Source organism: Pezoporus flaviventris, unplaced genomic scaffold, assembly GCF_033815535.1.
Source record: "Pezoporus flaviventris isolate CSIRO_AGI_PZ_B2104156 unplaced genomic scaffold, CSIRO_AGI_Pfla_v1 ptg000070l, whole genome shotgun sequence".
In the NCBI taxonomy this organism is placed as follows: domain Eukaryota; kingdom Metazoa; phylum Chordata; class Aves; order Psittaciformes; family Psittacidae; genus Pezoporus; species Pezoporus flaviventris.
Window position 1 is genome coordinate 3871088 of NW_026892618.1, and position 12970 is coordinate 3884057.

Here is a 12970-nt window from a genome sequence, read left to right on the forward strand (position 1 = left end):
CTCCATGCTCAGAAAAGCTTTGCTAGTGCCTAAACTGAACTTTTTCTGCCTCAGGTTTAGTCCATTTCTTCTTGTCCTATCCACTGTGGACATGAAGAGCAGTTTGCTTTTTCTTCCTTCAGCAGCCTTTGACATACTTGGAGAATTGTCCTCTTTTCTCTCTTTTTTTTTGTTTCATTTACTGAATTGAAGCAGTGGAATTTCAAGGCTCTTAGATGAATCTAACCCAAGTATGTTTAAAGACTGGAAATGGATTTTAAAGAGCAATGAAAAAAAGCTGGAATTTGGTGGTTGTGATTAGTATTTATCTTTCTAATGATAAATAACTCTGAAATACATAGGAGTGCCTACCCTTTCTGCCCTTCTAGTTTGTCTACAACAAACGATTATCTTGATGAAAAGATGTAGAATATAAATAAGCAGTGATATGTTGGTGGGGTTTTTATCAGGCTGTTGCTTGGTACACTCCTCTCTACTGGACCACCAGGCAAGAACTGATGGCTACAGGGGAAAGTGAAGAACCTGAGAACATTGTTATACCAACTTTCTCTACGACAAGAGAGCAATATGAAAAGGAACAGGAATCTACAAGAACTGATACAGGGTGGAACATGGCTGACCCATGGCAAACAAGTAAAAAAAGACCAAACTTCATCAAAAGGTATCTGACATTTACTGTATGTACTCTAATAGCAGCATTGTGCCAGACTGGCTCTGTCAGTAAACGGTTTTAAATGAGCATCTTGGTAAGCAAATCCTGAAAAGCTGGGGAATTTTAAAAATTGGAATTAATCTTAACCTTCAAACAGGAATCCAGACCAAAGCTTCTGAGAGCAGTGCATTCATTGTCAATCAAGACTAAGCAGAAGATAAAATTCTTCTTAAAATATGACTTTATTATTATGTATTATCCTTTGAGTCCCAAGTGTTTGGCTGGCACCACTTGGAGACCAAAACTTGGAAAGCTTTCAGCAAAACTGTTAAAGTTGGAGAACTCTTTTCCTTTGTCTTGAGAAGGATGGGCCTGAACTCTGTCTTCTCTCAGGTCATTGCACTCTGAACTGGGCTAGGGACTTACAACCATTGCTATGAAAAATTGTGTTCATTGCTTTAGCTTCTGCATCTGAGTTTGGGCACCCAGGTCTCAGACAGGAACCCCTGAGCTGAGTCATTCAATGGTTTTAAATGAGGAATGCAATACTGATTTTTTTTTTCTAAGTCCCTTCCAGAATACTGGTTCCAGGGGCTTTTAAGCCAGGTTCACAACAGAAAAACATGTATTTCAGAAATAAAGGATTGACCAATCTGGATATATTTTTCACAAAAAAAAAGTGGGTGAACCTTCTTGTGTTTGGGGCAATTGTTCTTCTCTAAATTTCTTCTCCAGACTGTGGCTGGAGATATTCAGAAGATGAACAGTTTCCAGCGTAGGTTGAACTGGCTGTTCTTCCCAAGCTTTGTATCAAAAATGGCTAAATAACTTTTGCTCAAACATGCCAAAGAACCTAAGTCAGAAGCAGGGAGAAATGATGAAAAAATTCAGTGCAAAGAGTTCAAGGATGGCAGAATTACAACCAAAGGCAACTGATAAATTATAATGCATATGTCAAACAATACAGAAGTTGCATTTTTTCCACCTACAGCTAAATGCAGAATGTGTCAAATCTATGTTTGCTGTTTGTTAGATATATCACATAAATGTAATGTATGTGCGCATTAAACATGGTAAACCTAGGCAAAATACAATAATAAATATGCTAATGCAATACAATAAATAATGCAGTAGTAGATAGAATATACTTGTTTTTTATATCCTGTGCACATACGTGCATGTGCTACATTTGTGAAATACAGTAAACTTAATTGAATTTCTGTTTACAGGGATAAAAAGACCTTTGCATCCCTTTTCCCTAATCAGAGTGCCTGGTGCCAAAGCCCAAACACTCCTGCACACCCTCACTTTTCCCTGGGTAGACCATTAACCATGGGGAATGATGGCAGCAGCTTGTGCAGGCAGTCCCGATGTCAGCCATCAAGGCCTGACCCCGTGCCAGGTGAGTTCAACAGCAGATGTGGTATGTGCTGTAGCATGCACAGGGGCAACGGGGTGGACTTTCTGACACGGATAGCTTAAGACTTAAAATACATGCATGTTACCACCTCTTACTTCTGTACCAGCAGTTCTCTAAACTTAAATTGTACGCCCATTCCAGTAACAACGTATGTACTTTTATTTATGTGTAAATTATATACATTTATGCCTGCAATAATACATTATGTATATTGTAAAGCATACACATCAATAGAAATTTAAAAGGATGTGATAAAGATTTTTTAAACCTATTTTAAAAGTACTTTGAAATTTAATTCTGTTTATTAATATTACAAAAATATTTTCTTCTCGCACCCCAGTGGATTGTCTTTCACTCCCCCTGGAAGTTCTATAGAGCTGCATGTGTCAGTAAGCTGTGAGGAGGCTATTGTTACTAATACTGATGTGTTTAGAAAATTAAATAAGAATCAGTAAGAGACTCTTATACTGCCTGTGAATTGTTAATTAGGCAGTGGTGAGAAAGCCAGTGTGTAATTTGGGTACATCAAACCCAGAAAGCTGTGGACACGCTGCAAAGACTTCAGGAGAAGATGACAGGGTGAAAAAGCATCTGAAGAGATTGGCTCAGGAAGATTGAAAAGAGCTAAATTTGTGTTAGACAAGCAAGGTGACTGTCATGCAAGGGGGTTCAACCATCACAGCAGGAGAGAAAACAGTCTTAGATCCAGGAAACAGAACTAGAAGGAATAGGACCAAGTGAAACACAGAAAAGCTTAGGTTGAATATGTAAATGAAAAGGAGCTTTAATGATCCAGATGTGCTCATTACTCTACCTAGCATTTTAAATCACTGGAAAGTTTTAAGTACTCAGCTGCCATTAATTTTAAAGGAACTAGGTATCCAGCTTCTGAAGACAGCTTTGAAACACTCATTCTTTGTTTAGTGAACAAAGACTAGTTAAATTATTTATATACACTAAGGAGGTGGCCCTGTGACTGGTGTAGATATGTGACTACACAGCTGTCAGGAGATTTTCCCCATTTCTAGGAGTTCCAGCCTAGGGAAAACCTTTCAGCTTGACCCAGCATTAATGCACCTGATTAGCTTTACACACCTAAACAGTAATCCTACAACCAGTGAGGGCAGTCAGGAAGATCCTTCTCAACTCTTATATCCAGACAAAGAAGATTAAAACCTGGTGAAGCCAGTTGTAATAGACCTCATTTCATGGTTTGTTTCCTGCTCTGTCTTAATCACTGGTAGCGTGAGCTACCAGGTGTCTATTTTGTATAATCCTGATTTGTCTAATTTACTCAAACTTAGTTTGTCTCATTCTGTGTTGCTCTGGTATTCTGCAGAGCTGGGGCTCCCATATCTGTTCTGCTAGCTTCCTGGACAGGGAAAAGCTTGTGACAGAATGGGAATTGGCACCTGCCACCTGGCGATGCTGGTGACATCAGAGGTTGTGTTAAGATGAGCAAATGCTGCAGACAAATAGGAACAAGTCTATAGAGCACACCCCTTGATGCTGCAAACCTGGCATCCACCCTGTACATATTTCAAGGGCGACTTATTTTGTCCCAGCTCTAGACAGATTCAACAGGCTATGAGGGGCACCTACCCCTGGATGGTGTAGGAATGAAACTTCCTAGGCTGCTGTGTAGCCCACTCATGCTCACCACTGGACTGCACAAGGTGGTTTCTGTCTGAATTCCTGCTTAATATCTAGAGTTCTTGAGGAATGTCTCCAGAGGACATCTTCTGGCTCAGTTTCATTCAAGAGCAAGCCATTGTGCACTTGACAGTGGTCTGTGATGTGAACTTGAGTACAGCCAGTGAGGGAAGTGGCATCTCCACTCCACGGGTATGCTCCTTTTTGAACCCAAAGTGCTATGGACACATGCAGAACATCCCTCAGGGCTTTTCCCAAGCTAAAGGGAGTTTGCTGCTATGATATGGGTGACCTGCATGCAGTCCTCTTGGCTATATTCCCATATTCTGTCACAAGCTAATTTGGTTTCAAGATTAATTTTTTTTTTTCCTTGCAAACAGCCGTTAAGACTAAAATGTTTTCCAGTGAAGCAATCAGTATGAAACCAAACCAAACCAGCTCCTGAGACTGTAATGCAGTCACGTTGTTCCAGGGCACAGGGATGCAGGCAGGTAGAGAGTGCCTGCTTGTAGACTTAATTCCTGAGTGTGGGAGCTCTGAAGGCAGAACTCAAAGCAAGGTGGTCTGTCACATATTAAATATATCTGGGTTTTGTAGGTTTTCACATGCAACCTGCATACCCTCAGTCTCTCTTTCTCAGATCTTTGCAAAAAAATAATTCAACTTTATTTACTTATGGCTCATTTGCAGATCTTTTCACAACTGAATCATGAAATTATTCCTCTTAATACTGCCAGGAAAGCTAACAATATCCAAGATCTCAGGTTAAAAATTAAGAGTATTACCATTGTTTTCCTCTGATAAATATTCATGCGTGGTATGTATTACTGCCAGATTTTTCCAGAAATTAATTTAGAGATGTAAGCATCATTTTTATTTTATTACAGCACAAAAATTACAAGTGCTTTAATCAGATTTCTATAACTATGCCATTAGACATTACTACTGATGGTGGTGCAATGATGACTTTCAAACAGATGATGGACTAACGATTTTGAAATGTATGACTACTTTCTTTTTCCCTTTGTGATTTTTCTTTCCTTCTTAAAAATTCTTAACTAGCAGCCTTATAACTGACATGAACACTGGGGTCCAGAGTCATATGCATAAATGCAGTTTTGCTTAGATCCTGGTGAAAGAAAGCTTCCTTATTCATTAAGGGCTCTTCAACATGCTCTTAAATGCTTCATAATAGCAAGACTTGCAGAAATCAGTATTGCTAACTTGTTTTCCTCTGCAAGCACATTTTTAATCACTATTATCTTTAAGTATGGTTAGTTATTTTCCTGATGCCATAACACAGCACAGTTAGGTCAATGCCTTTGAACTGAGTTGGTGATTCAAATATTTTTGCATTTCCCTCTTAGATACTTAATTTTACTGGACTATCAGCTCAGAATATGCTCATATTTCAGAAGCACAAAGGCCCAATCAAAACTGCAGAGATGGGCCTCACAGAGGATACCGTTTGATGGTATTTGCCTATTAGCTTAAAGTATTTAGTTTCTCATACACCCGTTGTATCCTTTCTAGCTCCTAGCTCTCCTCTATAATAATAAAACATTATCCTTTCAGTATCTGTTTTGAGGGATGTTAGTAGCAGCAGTCCACCATATTTCAGTAGAAAACAAAGTGTGTTTAATGGCATAATGGTGTTTTGACAGCTCTTTACCTCTCCCCTCCTCAATCAGCTCAGCATTTTACCTTTACAGCTGCTAGAGAACAGGATTTCCACTACCCGGTTCCAGTGACTCCTGTCACTTTACTCTTGAGTTGTTGCAGTTGAAAAGATGATGGTAGGGTGTATGGTAGCTGTTCTTTTCAGCACATACCCATCCATATAAAATTTTAACTGACACCTTACCATTTGTCCTCTTTTGCCTTATAAGTCCCTCCCGAGGCCCTTCTGAACAGTTTTCTTTGGTGCTGACAACAAAAGACCTTGCAAGTTACCTACAAAAAGCTTCGTTTCTCACTGTCTTTAATTCATAGTCTTTAGCTGTTGAGCTGACTGTTTGGTTTCCTTTTCACTCAAGTAGCCCCATTTTCTTCTTGGACAGAAAGATAAGAGGGGAAAAACTGCTGCTTTCATAGGTCACAAAGTTCGAGCTGGGCTTCTACCTCACATTTCCCTCAGAAATGCATTACTGGTGATGGCGTTTCTCTGTTGTTGATGATGAATTTCACTCTGAATCAAAATGCTCAGCTGTGAATTTTGGAAGGCGTTTAAAAATAACAGTGGAATGTATTTGTGAAGTAAGCACTTTGAAGCCTCAGCCAAAACCAGCGAGTTTTGTCAATCAGAATGTTTCCTGTTGCTGAGGAAAGCTAATTAAGCTTTCAGTGGCAAATTGAACCTGCAGACAAGGAACATATTTAGTACAATTTCAGTGAAAAGGAGCCGAATCCTATCACCATCTTCTCTAGCAGGTTGATCAAGCCTGCTAGCTTTCTGTTCCCCCGCTGGTTCTGATGGTTTTTGTCCCAGAAACTGAAGAGTTGAGTGAGATGAGATGCACTTACACCATGATGGATTTGTTCTTTTGTCCTGTCCCAAGGGATTCCATTGTCTGTGGGGCTGCCTATGTAATTTTCAGTGAGCAGTGAGAAATGTCTGCAGATTCTTCTCTTTTGCCTTAGGAGGAGGACATATTCTTGGCAATAACATAAGTGATGTACAAGCACACAGATGCTACTTTCTGAGTAGCAAGAGGTCAATCAAGATATTACAGTGATATCCCATGGTAAGAGACTAAGTCAGCTGCTTTCTCCAGTATTTCAATTGACTAGTGCAGGTCAATTAACTGTTCCTATCATTAATAAGACAGAAAGCAAAGCATCTGTTTCCTCACTCATGCTGGCTGACAGTCAAGTGCTCCAGTAGTCTACAGCTTTGAGTGTGTTTGTGCCCTGTGCCAGCTTAAGTTCTTCTGTAGCCTTCAAAACCCTAAAATAATTTTTCAGCTTCTCACTGGGTGCAGATTAATTACCTGGAATTCCAAGGTTCTGCAGTGCTAAGGAAAAGGATGGTCCAGTAAAGGACACCATTCTGGTGACAGAAATCTATCAAAATACCCTGGCTTTGTTTATTAGGTACCAAATGCTGTACCATCATTTTACGAGAAACACAGTAATTCTGGTTTCTTTATCCCTGCTTTCTCAGCCTTGATACTTTTTGACCTGTTTGTGTTTCCCTACCTGGCAGGAAGGATGCTAGTCTGTCAAAATTATTTGCTTAGCTATTTGTTGTTTACTGCTTAAAAAACACTTATGTAATGTGCATCTGTGTACTTTCAGTGTTCCATGAAAAACAAAACAAACCAGATCATTCTGACCTGTTTCCGAGGGAAAAACCTGGGAAAATCAAGGGGATGAATAATAATTCTTTGTGGCCAAATATGGAAATTGTGCAAGATTATTGCCAACATCTTCAGACAATATAAACAAGCACAGCTCTTTCAATTCACTTCCTTCTATCACGGTCAAATACATTACATTATGAATAATTCAGTGTCACTGAAAAAAACGGAAGATTTAGCAATGGTTTGTTGAGAGAGAGCACCTTGGTAAGAGGCTTTCTTAAGAATTTAGGAAATCCAAATACCTCTGCTACTTTTGATTTGGCTAACCAGAGGTAACAGTAGGATGTATGAAGCAGGCTGTCCTGTGAACTGCCTCAGAAAGTCAGTAGAGCCAGCTTGCTTGGTGGTCATTAGCATCACCTACCAGACAAAATGTTGTCACCACGCTGAGATGTGCTAATACATTTGGCACTCTTAAGCTCCAGTTGCCACTGAAAGGAAAATCTGGAGAGCTGCAGTGCCTTTGAGATGTGAATACTGCTAAGCAGAGGTGTCTGGATGAAAAGTACATTTACTGCCCTTTGCTTCTTTTGCAAGCTTATTGCTACGGAAAAACTGTGGTAGCAAGTGTCAGGTTGGCCTGTGAAAAAGCAATTCTCTCCCAGATAATTTTGGCAGAACAACCTGACCTTCACGAAACCATGACTAAGGATGACCCTTTATCTTCTTGTCACCCATTACAACATACAGTCTGTGACCGAGTCACATAATGGAGTGAAAGAATGAAGTCCGGAGATTCACCTCTGAAAATTGCTCTCATGTAATAACAATACGCAGCCCTTATGAAATCTCCAAGTGAACTTGCTTAAAGGTGGTGTTCATGTCAGTAGAAATGTGGAGTCATTTAAAAGCTGATTCCATGGTAAAAGTATGTTCAAGGCTGAGATTAGGGTTGAACACAGCTCAAGGAACTGACAAATATCCAAGGTCAAGGAGTGAAAAAGTTTGTTCCCTCCCTGTCAGGAATTTATGGAGAACTGCAGGCAGCAAAAACAGGGAGCCAAAGACAATGATTTTTGCAGTGAAACTTGTGGAGATGGATTAAGTCAGATAGTCTGACAGCATCAACTAAAGGGAAAGTGACAGTGGGGAGGAAAATGACGTGATCTCCATTCAGAGGCTGCTAAGGTTTTGGAAAAGTACATGTTGTTCATGGACAGCCAGCACAACTGTGATTTTGGCCAACGAATGCTTGCTAATATCCAATCAACTGAAAGTCTGCAAGAGAGAGCTTGATTCTTTAAAGTAAAGGTATCTTAGTGACAGCTAGTGACCTTGCATGCGATTGTATATTTATCCCAATGTGGCTTTATTTAAAATGTTCTTCCATAGAGTCAGAAGAAACAGAGAGCTTTTGTTGTTAGCATTCTTGTTTCCTAAACCAACTTTCTTTTAAAAGTAGGTATGTGGAAATAATGACTGTTGTCATCAACAGGCACTCTGTATGCAGGAACTAGGAGGAAGAAGAATCCTTCAGTCCCCAGCTGTGTGAGTGAGAAAGGCAAAAGTCAGCCTCCTCAGTTAGCAGTGGTGAGTAGAGTTGCTACAATACAGTTTTCAAAATAAACACAAAAAAACTCAACAAAGAACAGTAGAGCTTAGGAAAATCCACAATTTGGAATGCAAGGATTTCTTTGTTTTGTTGGAAATTCTTTTAGTCTTCTCTCTGTGAGAAAGGCCTATGCCAGACCACAAATGCAAAGCATCTGGATTCAGGAACTGCAACTTGATTACAGCAACATGGATCTAAGTCTAGAGAACTTCATGTGCATATCTTAGGTTTGCTTTGAGTTGGAATCTATTTGCACTGTTCCTTCTAGGAAAAAGAAGGTTCAAGTGCACACCCATGTATATATATATGTATTTTTTCTATTTGAAGACTCTCTTGCTTGCACTGCCTCACCTAAAGACCTAGAATCTGGGATCAGTAATGAAGCCCTCATATGCAAATATGTAGACCCTCAGACTTAAGTTGTTGCAAGTTTCTCTTTCAAGCTTCTTGATTTCTAGATCCTTCCTTGGGAGTTGGTTGCTTGATTTGACTTAGTATCAGTTGGACGATTCATTGTAACACAGAATATTTCCTCTATATTTGTACTACAAAATATCATTAGAAATGCAGATATTGGAAATGTCTTGTGACATGTTAAATACCATTCCGATTTCCTATCCCTACTTCTTAGGTTCTGTTACAAAAGCTGTAAGAATTGATGGATTTTGTCCAGCAAACAACTTATATATACAACCTAGTGCCATAATTATTATATCGTGCAATATGTAGTGATGTTACTTACCATGGTTTATGTTCTCCAAAGTTCTATATACATTTATATATATATGTATAAGTAATAAGAAGTAAAAGAAGTATCAGAAAAGAAACTGGAGAATTATTGCTTGTGTCTGTCTGCTCACTGTATGCATGAAGTGGGGCTCTTTGCCCAGGTACAGACTTAAATAAATATATCAGTGCTACAGTTTTATCTTATGTAAAATGATAGTAATAGCACATATCTCCTAGGGGCAGTGTGAGTCAGCAGTGTTTGTGAAAAAGCTTTTCTATCTTTAGATGAGAGGCACTTCAGAAGTGCAATGAATTAGTATTTTTCTCAGTGACACTAGATTAAATGCTTTTTGATTGAGAATCCCACAGTTCCTGAGAAACTTGCTGAACACTCAAGAAAACCATGACCAAGTAACTTGCTTTCTAATCTCTACATTTTCTACACAATATTCAGGGTTCAGTGGAACTATTGCAATAGCCAAATACAACTATGTGACATTTTAAAACTTTATGGGGAGGAAGCCCTTAGCGCTATGGGCTTTGATGCTGGTTCACACTGTGAAAATTTCACGGCTCAGGAAACAGCTCATCCTGCGACCTGTAATGTTATCAGCAGTAACCATGTGTATATGGCTCTCTCAGAGCAAATGAAAACAAGGATGTTTGTTTTATCTTCAGAAAAAGAGATTTAAAGGAATACTTCAGATTACAGTACCTTTAAAAGTTTAGCTTGACACTTACTTAGCTGTCCTGTAGCAACTCATTAAACCCTGGTGGGTTTAATGCAGAGCCCTAAAAATATATCTGCTTCACAGCTGAGTCAAGCTTTCATTCAGATACTCCTTACAAAATCCTTTCACCTGATAGTTATGCTGTCTGTCAAGAGCAATAGATTAAATCCCAAGAGAAACTCTTCATCTGGGCTGCCCACTTCCCATTTTGCCATGAAGAGGTGTCCAAACCAGCTGGGACAGAGAGCTACAGATATGTAAGCTCTTGCAAAGGGTAAGAAATAACAGAGCAGCTGAATTTACTGCAGCTTAAGGGATCATGGGACATGCTTCTAAAAGCAAGGTACATACAGTGAGGTGAACTCACATGCAGCTTTGCAGAATGGCCTCTCAAGCACAAGCAAATTCACATGCTAATTTGTTATAAGGATAATTTTATGTATTTTAGTGCTAATGATTGTTGCAGTAGTTAATGATTTTGTCAAACGTATGCATTTGTAGCGCTGTAACAACAATTAAGACAAAGTTTGGGTGTAAGGTCTACTCACTCACTATGGTCTTAAGCTCCTATAGAAACAATCATAATGCTCATATAATCCTAACTTCTCAGTCATGAAACCACACAGTAGACTGAAGATTTGAGAGAGACCAGAAACTGATGGCTCAGCAGCACACAGGGTTTAGTCCCATTTAAAGGTGGTTTCAATGGGGGAAACTGGAACAGGTAAAATTAAATCGTCCGATGCATACTATATGGATAGTCTTATTCCAAACTAGAACACTCTTTTTCTGGCTTAATCTGTTTCACTTTCAAAATGACATAAGCTAAACACCCTCCCCCCCCCCCCCCCCGACTACTTATTTTGAATGGAATATCTATAGAGGCAGTTAGAGCCCTGGGACCTCAGTGGTCACATTGGCTACACTAGTAAGTTTTCCCACAGACTACCTTAATAAACACCTTCACAAAGTATCCTATAGGCAACATGTCCTGTATTATATATTAATTGTAGAGAATTATCAGTATGAACTGAGCTCCCATAACTTAATAATGGCAATAAATTCCTGGTTTACCAATGAAATGTATCTCCAATTGGCACTGAGTGGCTATCTGATATTGAGAAGAGCTGTGGGTTTCCTTCCAATTCCAAGTGAACAGTAGTTGCCAGTATAATAAAGAGCTCTCCTTCATCTGCTGTCTTAGTAGACAAGCAAAAAATGGAGTGGGAAAGGAGTGACATCTGGCCTTTCTGGCTCCTGGAGGGGGCACTTCTGAATCAAAGTAGAAGTACCGTGTTAGGATGGAGTGAGGAAGGTTGCCATATGACCCATAGGCTTTAAAAATTCACTTAGAAAAACTGCACATGTGAGGATCCCATCTGCCTTGCCCTTTCAGTCCATCTCAGAGAGATGTTCACATCTTAATACATGCTACAATTTTACTTTTCTCTAGGAGGAGGAGGAGGAGTCACAAATATCTGGTGAACAGTAGGATTTCCCAGGATGTGGTATCCAATCACCAACTATTAGGAGGAAGGAGAGACAGCAAATTTAAAGCTTGGTTGGTTTAAACAGGAATAACTTGTTGGACGTCAGTCTTTCAGCTTCTCAAGACAGGTTAAGAGGAATCAATCTGGTTCAGGTGTTTCCTAAGAAGAAAAAATCCCAAAATAAACCATACCAAGATAAAACAGTCTGCTGCTTGCTACTCACTAAATTCTTAAAAAACATTCATTCCTTTCTTCTTCACCTTTGCTACTAAGCACTTCCTGAGTAATTTCTGTTGTTCTCAAACTTGGGTTTACGTAGCATTTAATGTCAAGAAAATCTGACTGCAATAATCAAGAGGGTTTACCCTTGCAGCCAAGTTGACCAAACTGTGCCTTTTTTCTAGATGGAAAATAAGCTTTGGGAAAGCTTAGAATGTTTGGGAAGTGAAATTTGATTACTTGACAGGTCCAGATCAGAAGTGTAGCTGTCTGTCCCAGTGCAGGTGTCTGCTTCGTGGGTGAGAGAAAGCAGAAGAGAGAGGACAATGATGGCTGCCTCCAAACTCTTCTGTGGGGCTCAGTGAGAACCAGAGGATAAGAAAAGAGGCTGGCTTATCTATGAGCAGGCTACAGGAGTCAGGGCAGAAGGAGATGCCTCTTGACCTGCATCTTTCTCCACCGTAGTGGTCCCCACAATTCTTTCTCATTGAAAGTCTTAGTGAACTGGTGCATATACATTTAAAATCCAGGTTTCAAATCAGCAAGGTTCTGTGGTTGATAAGCAATCCTTTTGCCTTTCATGTTGGCTCTTCTGCAGTAGCTATTGTTATGTTCCAAGGTATTTTTTTAAATAATGAAATAGAAACAGTCCAAATAAACTGTGTGCAGGCATACAGTCAATTGTCAGAATACTAGTGCAGAATTAATGTTGATATCCTCCTCAATGCATTTCAGGTCATCTGGAATAGCTCAGGAGCAAGTGACACTCTACATTACTGTTAGAGAGATAGATGGAGCAGGTAGTCTCTCCTGGTACCCTTTTGTTTCCTCATTTTCTTCCGCAGTGCTGAGACTAAATGGCTCCAGCAGTGGGGATGCTAATGACTGGGATTTAATTGCAAAGGCTCCCTCACCTGTGTGTCAGCAGTGTGGATTGTTATGACTCAGTTGTTGTCAAAAGCAGATTGCAACCTGTGTGGGGGCATGTTCGTAGATCTCAGTTTAGTCTCTAGTAGAGAAGCCACTGCTTTATGTGCTGCTAGTAACAAACCTGATAGCAAAGACAGGGACATCATGGGCATAGAAGAGAAGCAAACCTGTGGGACAGTTTTAGGACAAATTATATGGGTATCACAAAAGCACTGTTTCTACTACTACCCTG

The 12970-nt window shown here is 39.7% G+C and overlaps 1 protein-coding gene across 1 annotated transcript in view; it reads left to right on the top strand.

Annotated features, from left to right (window-relative positions):
• Positions 1 to 11793, top strand: part of LMNTD1 (lamin tail domain containing 1) — a 130618-nt gene extending 118825 nt beyond the window's left edge. The window contains exons 7-10 of the mRNA XM_061472182.1: positions 450 to 661; positions 1882 to 2054; positions 8523 to 8617; positions 11556 to 11793. Of these exons, the coding sequence (XP_061328166.1) occupies positions 450 to 661; positions 1882 to 2054; positions 8523 to 8617; positions 11556 to 11591 (516 nt within the window). The 3' untranslated portion in view covers positions 11592 to 11793. The remainder of the gene's footprint in view (positions 1 to 449; positions 662 to 1881; positions 2055 to 8522; positions 8618 to 11555) is intronic.
• The last annotated feature ends 1177 nt before the right edge of the window (positions 11794 to 12970 follow it).